At 41.4% G+C, this 18,999-nt stretch overlaps 1 protein-coding gene across 1 annotated transcript; it reads left to right on the top strand.

Annotated features, from left to right (window-relative positions):
* Positions 1-7,252: 7,252 nt before the first annotated feature.
* Positions 7,253-16,494, top strand: LOC124582597 (proline-rich protein HaeIII subfamily 1-like). The gene is made up of 2 exons (XM_047131316.1): positions 7,253-7,782; positions 16,476-16,494. Exons 1-2 carry the CDS (start codon positions 7,253-7,255, stop codon positions 16,492-16,494), a joined length of 549 nt encoding a protein of 182 aa, XP_046987272.1.
* The last annotated feature ends 2,505 nt before the right edge of the window (positions 16,495-18,999 follow it).

The raw sequence follows: 18,999 nt of genomic DNA, 5'->3' as shown, positions 1-18,999 counted from the left end.
TGTCTGTGATGTCATTAATATGAAACATCAATATCAAGGGCCCCACACACTTCCTTGGAGCACATCTACAGTTACATCTACAATGTTCCATACAGTTCTATGCAGTGTCCTATGTACCGATATATCTTCAGCCTTGTCACGAAGCTCATTTCATTTGTACATATTTTTTATTTAAACCACCCACCATCAATGCATTATGATGTTGGTACATCATTAGAACATTAAATGTTGGGAGCAAAAACAGAGAGACATCTTAAGTGAACACTGTGCACTGTGTTATTGTTACTTATGCAGCCGATACCAATAATGTAAGAGTGAGCACACAATGTATGCTTTAAGTCAGCCTTTCCCATCATTGTGTTTTGTGTTGTTGGGGGCATTACATGTGATCTAAGACAAGTTCATATGCCTAGGGATCAAAGGATACAGTTGTCTTTTCCACCATTTTTACGAAGTACATTACCTTGTTCTCACTTAATGTGGACACATTCTTTTAGGTAAATTGTCATTCTATGAATATTATGTTGACACAAAGCACTGCTACATTTTAACTTAAAATGGCTAAGTCGGCAAAATGAGAACAGTGGAGTTTATGAATATGTGGTTTCAATGGTAACGTTTTCACCATGTATGGGGATAATGCCATGGGACAGAGCATGGCAAGGAAAGATATTCTAATTTAAAGGATGAGTGTTTTGACATTATTGACCCTCCATTTTCAGAAAGACCTTCAGCATTTGATGAAGATCGTCTGGATGCATTAATCCACGATGATGCACATCATTGCACTCAAGAACCAGAAAATGTGATGAAGTATGACCATTCCGTCACTGTGCAGCATTTGAATACAAAGGAGAAGGTTCAACAATAAATCATACGGGTACCACATGCCAAACCATATAAATCAGTGGTTGGCCGTATGTACATTACCCTCTTGCTTGTTCTTGATTAGTGGGTGAATACCACTGACCATTTCTAACCTGTATTGTTACTGATGACTAGAAATTTTGTTTTTATGCTAATGTAAGAGAAAGAATGGAAAGGAATGCTTTAGTCCAAACAGAGCAGCAGTGCCACATAGACATTTGAGCATCCACACAAGATAATGTTATGGATATTGTGCAGAGGTCCGGTGTTAGAATATTGCTGCGGGGTGTGGGAGCCTTACCAGGTGGGATTGATGGAGGACATCGAAAGGGTGCAAAAAAGGGCAGCTCGTTTTGTATTATCACGTAATAGGGGAGAGAGTATAGCAGATATGATATGCGAGTTGGGATGGAAGTCATTAAAACAAAGACGTTTTTCATTGCGGCGAGATCTATTTATGAATTTTCAATCACCAACTTTCTCTTCTGAAAGCGAAAATATTTTGTTGAGACCAATCTACATAGGTAGGAACGATCATCAAAATAAAATAAGAGAAATCAGAGCTCCAATAGAAAGGTTTAGGTGTTCGTTTTTGCCATGCGCTGTTAAGGAGTGGAATGGTAGAGAGATAGTATGATTGTGGTTGGATGAACCCTTTGCCAAGCACTTAAATGTGAATTGCAGAGTAATCATGTAGATTTAGATGTAGGTGACCATGTGGTGTACTACGAGTTGCTTGCATGAGGTGAAACTTTCCTGTTGGTATTTATTGTCAACAACAGACATCTTGCAGATATAGTTCCAGAAAAACATCCAGGAAGACTGTGTGAAGTGGTGCTATTCCACAGTAACAGTCACCAGCATTCTGCTAGACTGGCAACAAACACTATAGAACAACTGGGTTGAGAAGTCATTTTGCACCCACCCTTTTCATCTGATCTTGCACCCTCAGGTTTCATCTTCTCTGCTCTCTGTTCAATGATCTTGACATACTTCCTTTGGAGTGAAAATACACTTTGAACATGGCTTTTTGCTACAAAACCACATGATTTCTACAGTTGTGGATCCAGAAAGTTATCCCAACAGACTGAAGTGAACAGCGAAACAAATTATATTATTTATGATGATTTAAGTCTCCAGTATGTATAGTCTGACTTTCTTAACTTTTAAGAAACACTACAGTGTTATGCATCAGCCTAAGACGTTCGATTGGCCATGAAAGGGTTAATCTGGAAATAAGCAGTAAAAGGCTAAGCCAGGAATTACATTGTTGCGTTCTGTCCCTCTGCCAACCAGATAAATTGTCATAAACCTGCAGGCCAACTGCGTGAGGAGTTGTGGTGGACAGATTTAATGCAAATGTCATAGAGGTGATGGGGTGGCAGAGGGTGTAACATAGGAGGTACAGGTACAGGTACAGGTACAGGTACAGGTACAGGTACAGGTACAGGTACAGGTACAGGTACAGGTACAGGTACAGGTACAGGTACAGGTACAGGTACAGGTACAGGCTAGTACTGAGGGAAGGATTGTGAAACTTAAGTTAAGGGGAACTCCAAAATTTTCAAATTAGGAAGCTGGTATGGGAGTAGAGGGGGCGAGAGGAGTATGAGATGGGTCTCGAGAATGCAGTACACAAGTTGTGAAGCCACCAACAAGTCAGCCACCTTGTACTCAGTAGCATGTTGTCACCGGGTAGTCAACAACACTCTTGGCAGGCGGGGGATTGAGAGTAACTGTGGCACCCAGATGGGTCAGGCTATTTCACACATCAGTCAGGTGGCAAAATTCATTACTACTTATCGTAGTGTGCCTATTTGTAATGTTTGCTTAACATTACAATGACAAATTTCTAAATGTCAATTTGGTACTTAAAAATTTGTCTTTTTTCTCTTTGACCACATTTCCCTCACAATTTACCACAGTACACATTTTCAATGCAACTGCACATTTGTAACCAATCTTTCGTAGTTACAATAACACCGCCAATTTTCAGTATGAATTATGTATGACATAATTAACATCCAGTGTTAAGTTATAGTATAGAGTTTTTAAAAACTGTTTCACAAAAATTATTTAGCACACCACCAATGGAATATTAATGTCAAAGAAAAAGATGAAAAATAAAGTACCACATAATAAAATATTAAAGTCGTAACTTTAATGTGTAATTAAGCTACTGAAGAAAGCAAATATCTCACCTGCCAACAGCTCCTCCATCCTCAACTTCTGCGGCATCTGTAAAAATATTAAGAAGCTGAATAACTTTACATCAACAGAATTTGAGTGTAAATCAAACATCTTGATATGTGGCAGTGGTTGTCTTCTCACTGCACATGCTCATTTTAATGTCAAGAAGTTGCTAAATTAAAATAGTGATGGAGATAAGGAATCAGGTGCTGTGGCATGTACATACATGTGGAATTTTATAAAAGTGAGATTGATGAAAACTGCATAATGATCCAAGTGAAAAACCACAAAATATTTTAATTTTAATTGTCTGAATTCATTACAGCTGCCATATACAGCCACTGTCACAGAGAAGGACAAAGGTGCCCACAAAAAGCAAGGCAACATTGGTGTTTGGAGGCTGGTGTAAGGACACTGCCAGTGACCGAAATAATGGTACAGCTTAGTTTGCTGGAATGAACACCCCTCATGAAAGGGGAAAGGAATAAGAGACCATTATAAAATTACAGACTGTCACAGTTAGGAGATAGAGAAATTATGTCATGTACAATTCTGATAGTGTCTCCATTGGATTTCAAGTTACTGAGAACCAGCAGATCCCAAAGTGATGAGCCACAGCAGTTCACGTAGCACACGTCGCAAATGACATGCCATGTAGTGTAGCAGAGTTGTGGCAGCTTACAACTATGTGACTCACCGAGAATCCTGATCGAAACACTTTAAACTATCTGCAAGTACTGTAATGACTGCATACCTACAAAACTGGAGGACACTGGCCTCAACAATACATTATGATTTTATGAGCTTTGTCTATTTAGGGGTGTACTAACCTGTTCCAGAGTGTTGTTGTGTTAGAGTAATTCTTCATCAAAGTTCATATTTTGGATTCCAACATGCTAATAGCTGCCCCAGTGGTAAGGAGGTTTAATGTGTCGAGGGTATGCCCACAGATACTTAACATGCGTGGCCAGCACATAAGTTTTCATTTCAATTGAGTCACACTACCCTGTTAGGGAGCTTCTTACAGATGCAAGCAGTTTGTTCAAGGTACATTGTTGGTTAGGGTTTGGATAGTTATTTTCTATGTATTTTGTGTTTATTAGCACATGCTCAGTTAGCCCCCAAACTACACTGAATAGCTCTTGTTGTTCACACTGCTACAGCAGACTGCAATGTGATTGAAATATAGCACTGTAGGCATCCAAATCGCTATTGATGGCATTCTCCTGTAAAAATGCATCGGTGGCAACTGGCATCAGTGTATCAGCCTCACTGATTTGTACCTGTACACACAGAACAAGTGAGACTTGTGTGTTTCATAGTGAATGACTAGTGGAAGCCACTTCATACTGTGGACAGTGTTAAGGTGATATGCAGAAAAGTATATCTAATTTACAAAGAAGATAGTGTAGGTGTCTTGAAGTGTACTATGTGACATTGGTAGCAATGATATATGGCATCATAAATCACAAATACTGTAACAGCCTAGCACATGTTCATAGCAACACTGCAGAGAGCAACAATGACAGCATGAAGAACCAGCATAAAGGTGTGGGAGTTTAAACAATTGGAAAATTTTATATCCAGCAACTAAAGGAACTATATGCAAATTTGGATACACAGCTTAACCAACAAAACTATCATCAACAAGTGTGGTACTCAGTACTGATGACTTAACATCAGGCATTCCTGTCAGGGACTGCTGTTACAACTTTTACAAGAAACTAATGTAACATTTACACAAAATCCAACTGCAGTGCAAATTTGGATTCCTTGACATGCATAAGGCAAGTCCTACATCACTTGGAGGGGAAAGGAAATTTCAAAACTGAAGTCTTTAAAGTAATCTGTAAGAGCACAGTTTGACAGAACTACAGGCAATGCATCATTATCCCATTTTGGTATACTCGAACATTTAATTGGGAAGCTGTTAGAGCAGTTGCTGTGGACAATTTTGAAGCAACTTTGTATTTTGGCCATGCACATCTCTGTGGTCATGGCTAACAGGGATGGAAGCTGATATTATGACAGCAGCAACACAATGTGACTAATGTGAACACATCCAATAAAGAGGAAACTGCAAATAAGAATTTTTTGTCGAGTAGTGACTTGAGTAAGAGCATAATTGGACTGGGGCAGCCCAACAACTAGGGTCCCAATGGCAGTCAAAACAAAGGAAATACAAGAAATTAAAATGGAAACAAAAAGTGGAAAAATAGGTAAAAACATCTGACTAAACACGGCCACAAATGTCCATAGCTCATTGAGGGGCTACAGCAGTGGTCTGGAATTAGTCCTCTGAAAGTGAACTAAATGGATTTTGGTCCACTCAGCTTGTGTCAGTTGCTAACAGGATGTGGCTTAACTTCCAGCACTGCAGTACCTCATGAGAAAGAAGTACTTTTATTCACTCTGTGAAGGCAGTATAGAATTCTCTGACCAGTCATTTGCACAGGAATTCTCTGACCAGTCATTTGCACAGAAGTTGCTGGTGGTGACTGCACTGAAGTCATTCCACGTGGTACTGTGTTACAATCATTACTGTATGCCTCCTACCAGATTTAAACACACGATAATGAATTTAATAATGGTTACAGAGAGCCAAGGATGCTTGCACAAGGTAGACCAGAGTGGAGAACTGCATCAAACCCCATTCGGCCTGACAATAACAACAACAAGAACAACTGCAGTCCATAAACTGGGTGAGTATGAGCCTAACACCAAGTGGTGTTTACTTTACAAACTGATTTTCTGCTACATCAGTTCCATACTGACTTCCCTCCTACCTCCCTCCCACCCACCCTACCTCCCTCCTTTCGCACTGCAGTTCTGCAAGTATGAAATGTCTGAGATGAGTGGCAGTATAGTTACTTCCCACTCACCAAATCTATCACTCTTACTGAAGGGTGCAGTGATGTAAGACAGATTGTGATTTAGTAAGCAAATTGAGTGCACGGTCTTGCTATTGTTAGGTAGCACTGATTGGGACAAATGACCGACAGTCGAGATCAGATGGCCTCTAACAAAGCTGTGTTTAGTCAGGCTGTGGAGGATGCATGGGGAAATTACATGATGCAGTGTCCACAGTTGCATTTTTCCTCCATTACATGAAGGAAGAACAATCTGTGGACAAAGTTCATTGCTGTAGCCCAGGATTCAGACAAGAAATAAGCACGTTTTGTCCAACAGAAATTAAATGTCATATTGTTTCTTATTCTACATACAGCATGAGGAAACACATGTACTCCATCAAATAAATGCAGCATACAGACCAATTTCTATATACAAACACCATTTAGAAACTACAAATTATCCTACTGCCCTGTTTTCTTATTTGGTCATGAGAGACTTTCCAATTTGCAATTTGCCTGTGTGTGTGTGTGTGTGTGTGTGTGTGTGTGTGTGTGTGTGTGTGTGTGTGTGTGTGTGTGTGATAGAGAGAGAGAGAGAGAGAGAGAGAGAGAGAGAGAGAGAGAGAGAGAGAGAGAGATGTATTTTGCACATTTTTGGCCGAGGCTGATGGGTGGCAATAGAGTGGGAGAGAAATGAATTTGACATAACAAAAAATAGCCCTAAAAAGGGGCACTCTTGGTTTATTCATTTCATGTATGTAGGCAGAGAGCAAGTAAAGAGAATGTAATACTCAAAATATTAAATTAAAATAAATTTATTTCAGGTACAAGGATAATGCCAACTAGAACTAGCTCAAATTTCCTTCTCTCATCTTTGATATTTTTCCGTCACCAAGAGATTTTGTGCTGGCTCTCACTGGCAGAACACTGCACAGAAGAACAAGGAAAGAATGTAAAATGTTCTCAGTCCATAACATTTTATCCAGAATGCCTCTATTTCTGACTTCAGTCATGCACCCTGGCACTGAATCTGTGAGGCATTGGACCCATTTGTCAGAAGAAACAACCCCACCGAGGCTTCAAAAAAACCAGTCCAAAAGAGCATCAGCTATAAATGGTGTGTTTCACAGCCAGTTCTCTGTGTGTTCGTGCTACTTACACACACATAATTTCCATTGTGTTCAAGTGAGCAGTCTCTCACAGCCAGTCCATTACATTAATGTCTATCTTGGACAGCTGCAGTTGAATGAGCAGACCTATACACAAGTGAATATTACTCCTGTAGCATGAATTCCCCTCCACAATATAGCATTCACACTAAATGCAGCACCACTTTCTTAAAAATGTGGGCATACGGACTGCTACTGAGGCGGGGGAAACCGACGCCCCCGGCGGGGGAAACCGACGCCCCCGGCGGGGGAAACCGACGCCCCCGGCGGGGGAAACCGACGCCCCCGGCGGGGGAAACCGACGCCCCCGGCGGGGGAAACCGACGCCCCCGGCGGGGGAAACCGACGCCCCCGGCGGGGGAAACCGACGCCCCCGGCGGGGGAAACCGACGCCCCCGGCGGGGGAAACCGACGCCCCCGGCGGGGGAAACCGACGCCCCCGGCGGGGGAAACCGACGCCCCCGGCGGGGGAAACCGACGCCCCCGGCGGGGGAAACCGACGCCCCCGGCGGGGGAAACCGACGCCCCCGGCGGGGGAAACCGACGCCCCCGGCGGGGGAAACCGACGCCCCCGGCGGGGGAAACCGACGCCCCCGGCGGGGGAAACCGACGCCCCCGGCGGGGGAAACCGACGCCCCCGGCGGGGGAAACCGACGCCCCCGGCGGGGGAAACCGACGCCCCCGGCGGGGGAAACCGACAATCGGCTAGTACTACCTGTTGTCACCACTTATTTGCCATTATGTCTGGACCCTCACGGCTGCTAAACTACTGTTTGGTCTTGGTAAGACAACTTATCTGTGAAAAAATACATTTTTTCACATTGCATTCAGATGTAGCTCTGTGGCTGCCAGCCAGTGTAACATTTCCTCACTGAGTTCCTGTTTTATAGTGGATCATAGTGCGTGCAGTACAGCTTTCCTTGGCCCTCAACTAACTGCATCATTGGAACTGGGAAGTTGGTCACTCACTACAACTGCTTCGTATCTAGGGGAGGGATTAGTTGGCTCTTACAGGCAAGCTATGTGTTATCCTGCTGTGTGCTCAGTATCTTGAGCCAGGCATTCTGCTGATAGTGCCTCCTTCAACAAAATTTTTTAAAATTCTGTTTACAGTAGGGGTAGACTTCTGACATTCCAAAGATTCATCAATCACACAGGTTGATATTTTATCCAAAGTTCCCAATACTCAGGCAACTTCCACTCCCATAGTCACCCTTGGGGTGAATTTGTATAGCTTTAAAAATGCACGTTACTACCCCTCAATATTTGTCATGTCAACACAGGATACATAGAAATTCACGACTCTGCCAGATATGTGACAAGCATGGATGGAAAGCCAAATCATCTGCATACTGCAGACGTTTGCTTAACCTTGCACAGCTTACACTGAGGACAGGCCACATATTTGAACAAAATTTCCTTAAACATTTTTGCCATTTATCAGCATGACAAGAGAGAAATCAGCATTGGACTAATATGCCATTTCTGATGACTAACACCTCTGACAATACCTCAGTTACAGTCATCCACTCACAAGCAGCACCAGAGGAATATCACAGTCAAGCAAACATTAATGGTTTGAGTTGGAGCCAGGGCATGAGTAACGACAACCAAAGGTGTATTCATTTATTTCTTATGTCTGTTACTTGTAATTAGGGTCTCAGTGATGTTCTAAGGCCTTCCATGACATCTTCCACTGATCTGTGCCCGCAACTATTGTTGCTATGATGGTCTAACACAAGACTGCAACTCACCTCGCCATCATCTTCCCCTTCTCCCTGTTCCCGTTTTCAAGCACAATATGCAGTACACTAGGACTCCCATACAAGAATAACATTGTGTGATGAAAACCTGAATAGTATTGTAAACCCCGTGAAGAAATTTGATCTCTTTTTGCTGTAAAAATGTTTGTGGAAGCGCACTTCACAATGTTGATATTGTGCTGGACTATACACAAGCACTGTAATGGAAAGTGAAGTTATAGTTTGGCACATGTGACAGATGAGATCTGATGGAATATGATCAAATGTTTTGTTGCAACACTTTGCTTACCTAGGCCTGCAACTGGATGATACTGTGAATCATTAGTTTTACTGTTTCTATTCTTTGCCATGAGGTCTGGTTTGTGTTCAAATAATTATATCAAACTTGGCACCCATTCTACATCTACATCAGTAAAGGCACATAAGTGAGTACTTAAGATGCCAGCATCCAAGTTCAAATGCATCTGGAAGCTTAATTGTTGGCATTCTTTTTTCTGGTAGTTCATAATAGATCTAATAGATTATAGTTAATATTCTCTGACAAGTAGCTGACCCAGTAATGTTGATAACTAATTTGATAATGCTGCCTGCCCATTCATTAGAGCTTTAATGGCTGTATGTAGGTGCAAAAGTACATCATTATTTGTTCACACTTTGTCAAAGTACTCTGGGAAATTTTAACCACTGCTTTAAACATTTAAGGATGGTAAGTATTAAGTGTGGTTGTAGTAGTGTGTAATATTTCTTATCATGAACTGTTAAACGTATCATGTTTCATTCTGTCTTTTAAGAAGAGCTCTTCAAATGTTGCTTTTGTTGTTGGTTATTTTCTCTATCATAAAACATTATAACTTTCATGACTTTAGCTACAGGTAGTTTAATAAATGTATCTGAAACAGAGTGAAGCCCATACACAACAAGAGCAGCTATTTCATTACTCAGACACACAATTCCATTATTTGCATAAATGTCAAAAAAATCTGTCTCTCTTTCTAGTGAATTTGCAAAAACAATTAAAAAATGGAAATGTGTAGCTTTGAACTCTGCACCTTCAAGTTACCGTGCAATGCTTCTATCATTTCACCATGGAGAATGGATTTGGGAAGAGCAGGTAATTTTGAGGCCATAACCTTCATTCTAAATCATGCAGAGATATATTTTCAAGCTGCAAAATGAAGAATATGAGTGGCAGTGGAAAACAAAAAACTTGTTGGTAAAACTGGTCTTCCATTCTTAGTTGCTTGAATGGTAGACAGTGAGCACTTAGAATCTGAATGCCAATAAATATACTAAGGCTAAGAGTGTGCTTATGTCAGTGATTTGAACCTTCCGAGAGTCAGGTCCATAACCTATGCAGTTAAGTAAGCGATCACTAGCATGAATACTGAGTTAGTATCAGACACCTCACATTTACCACACCAATGACACTCATCTCCCCGAGATCAATCCCTGGTCTGGTTTTTATGGCACTATTGCCAAATGGTCTGATCTTTCCAGGCTTTTGTCTAATATGGCACAATTGTTTGTTTGCTGATGAGTGTACACTGACCCCTACCTCAGCACCTCAATGCCTCGAGCCATCACAATTCTTCAGAAATGAATTTAACAATACCATGGAAAGCACACAGGCACGACAAAAAAAAAAAGAAAAAAAACTGTAAGAAAGTGAGCTCTCAGTGAACAAGGCCTCTGTTATATATAGATAACATACACTCACATACTCACGCAAATGCAACTCTCACACACGTGATCACACTCTCTGGCAGCTGAAGCCAGGCTGCGAGCAGTTGCACATGATTAAACAGGCAATCACGTGGGGGTAAGGAGGAGGCTGGGACAAGGTGTGGGAGGGTAACAGGGTAGAAGTGAGCAACAGTAGATTGCTGGAGATGACCTGCAGGAGACAGGACATAATAAGGTTAAAGGCAATAGCAAAGAGGGTCACACTCAAAACAGTACCCTGAGGCACACCAACTTCCTGGTAAAGGTGTCTGACAAGGCAGTACCAACATTCCTTGAAAAATCAATACTTTAAAAATACCTGAAGGACATGGGGCATGTGGCCTCAGAAGTGCCACATGTAGAGAGATCAAGAATACCCATCCTTCAGAAGGTGTTTCAGGCATTCTGCAAATTTAAAAACACTGGCAGTGTCTGATATATCCACAGAAAACCATTCGCGACACACGTTGACAAAGTGATGAGATGGTCAGCTGCAGGACGGCCTGATCAAAATCCGCACAGTACAGTGGTCAGTGAATTGCCACACTCTAGTCACTATACCAGCCAGGCATGAATTACATGTTTCATCAGTTTGCAAACACAGCTTGTGGGAGAAATGGGGCAGTAACTAGAAGGAAGGTATTTTTCCGTACTGGGCTTGGGTATGGGTATGGGAATGACAGTGTCTTTATGCTGGCATCTGGCAAACGGCGCCCTCTGCCCAGATGCAGTTGTACATAAGAAAGAGCAAGTGCTTGCCCACAAAAGAAAGGTTTAGGAACATCTGAATGCAAACATCGTCCAGCACTGTGTTGGAGGATCGATAGGAAGTGAGAGCAAGTTCTCGCCCCCTCATACTAAAGGCAGCTTGTAGCACTCGCTAATCTGTCAAAATAAGGGTACTACCCAAGCCTCCTCCACTTGTTTCTGGTGGAGGAAGGCAGAATGATAGTGGGTGGAGCTTGAAATCTCCGCAGAATAGCAGCCCAATGGATCTTGGTCCTGCAGGGCCCATACAACAGATGAGGTAGTGGAACTGTTAGAAGAACTAGTTAAGGAAATCTAGCTAGATTTTTGCTATCCTGAAGGGTGCAACGACACTGTGCATGCAACTGTTCATAATGAATGCAGTTTGCCATCATAGAATGATGGTTAAAAACATGGAGAACACATCTCTGCATGTGAGTTGAGTCACAACACAGCTCAGTCAATCAAGGCACTGGGACATGGCACAGTAAAGCTGAAGGGCGAGAATGGAATATTGTGTGGTGGTAATGATGGCATTTGTAAGATACTCTACCTGGCCATCACAACTGGAGAAATTATGTTACTCAAAGGGTGCCAGGGAACAGTAAATCTCTAGTCATCCCTAGAAAGTTGCCATTTGGGTGTGCATATATGTGGGGTAGGAGTCAGAAAATGGATAGCAAATGGTAAATGGTTGCTCGAGTACGTACTAGAGACAGTGATGAGATGATGGGCAAATTGGGCAGTGCAGGAGATTTCCAGATATGGGTAGGAGTGCATGTAGTTAAAAGGAAGATGGGTACTCCCACGATAAGGCAAATTAGGTTAAGGTGACAGAAGTTCAGCCTAGAGGGCACCTCTCTGTCAGGTTCTGGGAGATTTCCAAAGAGAATGGTGTGCATTACAGTCAACGAGCAGCAGAAAGGGGTGAGGGAGTTGGCCAGTAAGCTGGATGAAGAGTGTCCATGACACGGAATGACTGAGGGATGTAAACAGTACATATGGAAAAGTTCAGGAGAGGAATGTAAAACACGGACAGGAATAGCTTCAAGCTGGGTAGTCAGGGAGAAATGTTGACTTTGAACGTCCTTCCATATGAGCAGCATGACTCCCCTCTCTCCTCCTACGATATGGAATGCCATCTTTGGAGAGAGGGAGTCAAAGCAGACTGGGAAGAAATACAAAAGCTCAAATCAGTCAGGAGGATGCAATTTTGTTTCCTGCAGGCAGAGAACTAGCAGAGGCTGCGATTCCAAGAGCAGCTGCAAGTCATCTTTTTGGATTGAAGGCCACTAATATTCCATTGGAATAATGTCATGATTAGGAAGAAGGAGGAGGAGGAAAGAGATGGAGAGGTGGCACCTCAGCGGCCATTCCTGTGTTACATTCTTGACTGCATTTACATAAACTTATGGCTCCTCTTTTTTGGTTTCTTAAACATTTTATTTTATCTGACACATTCCTGACCTTTATGATTTGTGCCACATATTGGTCCTAAACAACAAGATGTATGAAAAAGAAACCACTTACTGGATAAAGGACTGTTTGCCATGGTCATGGGAGCTGGCAAGTAAGTCAATGCAAGATCTGAAAGATCACAAGAATGATCATTCAATTCTGTTTAATATACCAGAGACCTATATTAATGTTACTGAAAGCAAATCCCTAATGACAAAAGTAACTAAACAGTTACTTTGAAATCACACTGCACAATTTGTGATGCACGTGCTTAAGTACACTAAGGTAGTTTTATTGAATTACTAATCAACAATTGTCAAACATAACAAACACTATGACAAGTATACCTCTCAAAGTAGTTTACTTGGTAGTTATTTCACAAGCAGGAAAGTATTTTCAGAAGAGTTTAGGAAGTTGGATAGGCCATGAATGTATGAAGGAGAATGAGTCTGATATCATTCTAGAAAGGTACTTTGAAATGTGTTTGCAATTGCGAGTACCTGTCATTTGTGTTTGTGATATTTGCTCAAAAATGGAGAAATCTCAGTTCCCAACTGCAATCAGTAAGCATTTTAGACAACAGTAAGTGATAAGTGTCAATTTTAAGGAATATTTATTGTCATGTTTAATGAGTATCAACTATGGTGTAACACATCGCTTTGGTAAAGGTGTACATCTCACAATGTCTACAGTACCGATGAACAATGGTCACCACCACAAAGTGATTATTATTTTTTTTAATTCAAATGATGGCTTTAAACTTTTATACCCTTCTCTGTTGTGCATAATGTGGTGTCACCGCCAGACACCACACTTGCTAGGTGGTAGCCTTTAAATCGGCCGCGGTCCGGTAGTATACGTCGGACCCGCGTGTCGCCACTATCAGTGATTGCAGACCGAGCGCCACCACACGGCAGGTCTAGAGAGACTTCCTAGCACTCGCCCCAGCTGTACAACCGTCTTTGTAGTGATGGTTCACTGACAAAATACGCTCTCATTTGCCGAGACGATAGTTTAGCATAGCCTTCAGCTACCTCATTTGCTACAACCTAGCAAGGGGCCCATATCAGTTACTATTGATATTGTGAATCATGTACCATCAAGACAGACGTTCATCATTAATGGATTAAAGTTAAGTATTCCACCAGCTAAGTCAGTTTTTCTAAATTCTAATTTCCTTGTCCTGTTCCAGACCTCACGCAAGCCTGCGTGAGTTAAAACGCATGCATTTTGGCCTCCTCTAGTAACACCTGCCAACCACAACACACAAAATCTAGTGGAAATTGATGCAGCATATCTGCAGGGTGGGATAACGATAATTAGTTTATCGTTCTTCACAGTTCATGATGATTTCAGTGTTTTATTCTATCATGATGATGATGATACCTGGTTAGGGGGCACTCAATGGCGTGGTTATCAGCATCCACACGAATCCCCAAATTTTACATGGTCCAGCCATGCCACTTTCACAAATGATGATGGCAACACAAACAACCAGTCCATGGGTTTATTCCTTGCTGTCTCATTCTTGTTCAGCAATGTGCCTTCCCCCTAGAACTGTCAGCATCATGACAACTGCCATTACATCAGGAGAACGAAGATGAAGTCGAGCTGTCAGTAAGATTCTGTACACTAACCAATGACACATGACTTGACATTAATAATTAAAGAGAGTTACTTGTTTTAAATTAAGAGCCAGTATATGAGTGGTCTTTCAGATATTTTTTGGTTCATTTAGCAGGTAATTTAGACTTGAGATAGCATTTCAGTTAACAGTGCTAAAGAAGTTGCAAAGTTTGTGATGTCAGGAAACAGACTGCCATGGGAGATGCAATGAGACTGAAATGGAGATGAATAGGATATTAATAAAGGAGTTTATTTGATTAAGCAAGTTGGTAGTGTGCAGAGTAGCTCAGAATAGGAGGAAGTATTTTAACGGTTCAAAGCCCTGAGCTGATGAAATATGTCCTCACCCTGGGAGGAGGACAGGAAGCAGTGTGGGGTTCATTACATGCCACAGAACCAAACTTTATATGCTACTGGTGAAAATCACACTTGCTCTGCCAGTCTCATACGTGCATCCACTACTTTCACTCACCTGAGCGATGGGGCGCGTGCCTTCCTCCTCAGCAGGGCCTGATTGACAAAAAAAGAATTTGCGTGTTAATATAAAAAATACTTTATCTGCACAAGTAAAACAAACTAGTGATAAACTAAGTGTGTTTCAACATGACCTGATAAAGAACAGAATCAATTGTTTCTATCTTTTAGAAAAAGTACGGATCAGTGTATAATTGAGCATCTAATCTACTCAATTATAAACAACCATCAATATTACTGAGTTCCAGAAAGCCAGAACTTTATTCCGGTTGCACGCTTGCTATCTGAAGACTGGCAGGGACAAATAAATGTTTATTGTCATCATTTCACATAATTATTGATCAAATTTTAAAATCTGCTTAATAAAACATACAATCTTATGTTACACAGTTAACACAGTGTCACGTTTAACATTTAGGAACTGTGTGTAAGCTTGTTTATGCACCTTCACTACTTGCATTCATGTACCGACATTATATTCATCCAGTATTTGGCAATGAGAGCACTTAGTGTTTTGCAGAAAACTTCACCATAATTTTAAATTATCATGAATTTCTCTCACAGATACCCCACAGAAAGTAATAGCAAAAATGTTTATCACTTACCACATTTTTGCTGTTTGTGCAGTAATAATGCCACATCAAACACATTCAATGTAACACTCCTTTCTTTACTTACAGATGGGTACAAGTAGTGAGGAGAATGAGTGGCAGGTGAGGCAGATTATTTCTCAGGTGGATTTTTTGTAGAGGTGAGACAGAAAGAAAATCTGATGCGTATGGGAACAGGATGGATTAGGAGACATAATAGGAATGAGGTGGAAGTGGGTGGAGTAGCATCTGGCTGGTGTTTTACAATTCTGCCTTATGCCACAGAACAGAGGTATGTCAGTTGCTGGCATCTGAACAGGCTTGAAACTGAAACTCACCCTCAGTGCAGCGGATCTTGCCAATGACAGCCACTGCACGGTTTCCACCCTGGAGCCATGCGACACTGGACAACTTAACAGTATTTCTCCACTACATAGCCTTTGTAGGGGAATGTGCAGTGGCTCACTAGCCAACCCAAGTTCCAGACTCGACATCAACTATCTACTTTGGAATGCATGACTATATTAATAAGAATGCGGCCCACAATATTGGCATTGCCAGTGCTACCTACAGCAGTGTTTGTCAGTTGTTACAGACAGAGTGCTCAACTGGAAGCTTCAAGAATAGTTTTCATATTAGTGGCAATCTTTTCATGCATCAGGGCATTCTCTTCCTTGCCTTCATCAGAAAGTTGTTTCATTTGCTTCATGTTGGCATGTACCATCTGTGCCACAATGAAACACTCTTCCTCTTGTCCACTCAGGAACATCTCTCTTCTAGTGCTTTTATAATTCCTTTTGTGTCTCTGGAAGCTTTTTACCAGTGTCTTGTCATCCATTAGGTAGCCTTCATCTCTGTGTTCAAGTGCTTCTGCATAGTGTTTGAATGGTTTTGCTCCGTGTTCAAATGCCTTGTGGCACTTCTTTCTTTCATCCTGGTATCTTTCTGCCTGCACCATTCCACATCATCATACCTCCTTACTGATGTCTTGGCCCAATTTCTGTATTTTTCTTCCAGGTGTGTGCCTCATGGTTGACACTGCCATCTCCTCCATGGGGATGACAGTTCATACTTTTGGCTGCTGTTACAGTCAAGACTTTTCCTCTGAGCACAGCAACATTGGAATCTAGGACATCATCAGTGCAGCTTGCAGTGCTCAGCTTAGCTCATATTAGTGACAACCTTACAGCATATCAGGAGTATTTTTATGTTGCTTGCACTAGGAAGCTGTTTCACTTGCCCAACATTATCATGTGCCTTCTGTGTTGCAATGAAGTTCTAATGTTCATGGCTACCTGAGCACATCTCTCTCCTTGTGCATGGATCATCCACATTAGGTGGGACATATGACCACGAGTGTGGGTGGCAGATGGGGCAAGGCAGCTCCCTGCTGGACTCCCTGTAGAGAGGTGAGGCAGAAAGATGAACAGATTGGTCTGAGATCAAACTGTAGTGAAAGTCTTGATGGGAAATATTTTATGAACAAAGGTACTGGCACCAGAGACAAATCTAGTGAAGAGGAAGTGATACTGTATTATCAGCCATTCTCTCCAAAAGCATTGACACATTCATCCCACATGCTTCAGTTGTTTTCACTCTACTATACACTCCCAGCACCTTCATTTCAGAGGTGATCAGCTTTCATATGTTATAAAGTAGATCATAGAAACCTTATTTCTGCTGACTGTATTCTTCATAACCACCCTCCCCGTAATTCAAAAGACAGCTCCATAAATAATTGTAAACAATTAATTCCAAGAAACTATTGAGACATTCAAGACAAAATAAGGAAAAGAAAACAAATGTCTCCAGTACACTATCTCATGAGAAAGAAGAAAAACAGTACATCAAGAGAACAGTATCTGTACATTTGTGGTGGTAGATTTCCAACTACAGTCACGATTTTGATATGATTTTCATTAATAAAGACATGCATTAATTTTAGTTACAAGACACAGACATCAGTTTTCTTCAAGAATGGGTTATCAGTGAAAATACATGTCAAATAGTATATACCTAGCAAATAATGTAACAAAGATAAATAATATCTACACTGTCTTTGCCATCCACAATTAAGCCAGAGATAGGAAGCTCCTTCTACAAAACATACTGTACTCACTTCTGTACCAACAAAGAAAAAAACACATTCTAGCATCACCTGTCAGCTTCTGGGTTCTAATTGTACATAAACTGAACAACAGATCACAGTACACAATGAAATGGGACATTCCTATGGTTATGCAGATTCTGAAACAAACATTTTGGCAGGACCTTTATGTCTGATTGACCACAGAAAGGTTAAGGGAGCCCCTGAAAATGTTAGTATCAAATAACTTATGGTAGTACTGAACGCATCAGCTATGACCATTTATAAACTAGATTCACACCCAAATATTTCCATTTAAGTTACTACCATAATAGGTTGTACAAAAAGGTTCAGTTTTGAAATACAAATCATCCTCTGTTTCTTCTACTCACATCATTCATTCATTCATTCATTGGAGTACCACTGTTTGATTAAGCCTCTTCCCTGGCTTCTCCTGGTATTCTGGTCTCAAGCTACAGGCATTGCAGCTTGTAGTCCATGTAGCCTGATATCCACTCAATGCCTCTCACCAGACTGTCACCTCAATGTTCCCCCCACTCACCTCTCTAGGATAGGAGCATGTAATTGTCTTATCCTATCTGTCACTCACTCCATCACTACATTTGTCACTCATCTCCACTACCTCCCCACTACGTCTCCTACTCCTGCCTGTTCCCTGTCCATTTTTCTGTTTCCTTTTCCCTCCCTGTAATTCTCAGCACACATATTTCCACAGCTATATAGGTAAACTTTGTATTTCTGTAAGTCAGTAAATACTCGCCCCAAATCAAAGTCCTCAATATTCAAAAACATAAATGTAATAAAATATATTGTGATTTCTGGATTCTAATTAAATTGTGTATGGTGGACTGACTAAGGGGTTGCAGAAATCACATAGATAAGAACTATAAACCCACTATCCAATCAAAATACCTGGGCACCCTTATGTAACAGGCAACTGAGCATTTTAATTCAATGAGAGGTGGAGCAACTATTATAGGAAGTGAAATGATAATTAAATGGACACCCTAGCTGCAAACAGGCGGTGATGTACTTCATTGGGGAAATGTTGAAAATGTGTGGCCCGACCGGGACTCAAACCCGGGATCTCCTGCTTACATGGCAGACGCTCCATCCATTTAATCATCATTTCATTTCTAGCAAAGCTGCATGGTTATCCATGGCAATTGTTCTTTCGGCAACAGATACTGCCATCATACATATTATAGGAAGTGGCAGGTAATACTGTTTTGTAAGCAGAATTCATCAGTCAGGGATCTGAGTACACTGAACATGGACTTTTCTTTGCATTACACCTGAATAATTAACACAGGGATGAATTTCAGCCCTTCCAAACTTGCCCAAGTCAGCTGTCAGCGATGTGACAGTTAAGTGAAAATGTGAAGGAACAACCAATGCTACATGAAGTCCAGGCACACACAGTATGCTGATGGA

This window comes from Schistocerca americana, unplaced genomic scaffold, assembly GCF_021461395.2.
Source record: "Schistocerca americana isolate TAMUIC-IGC-003095 unplaced genomic scaffold, iqSchAmer2.1 HiC_scaffold_42, whole genome shotgun sequence".
Taxonomy (NCBI): domain Eukaryota; kingdom Metazoa; phylum Arthropoda; class Insecta; order Orthoptera; family Acrididae; genus Schistocerca; species Schistocerca americana.
This window is presented reverse-complemented; position numbering and strand designations above follow the sequence as displayed.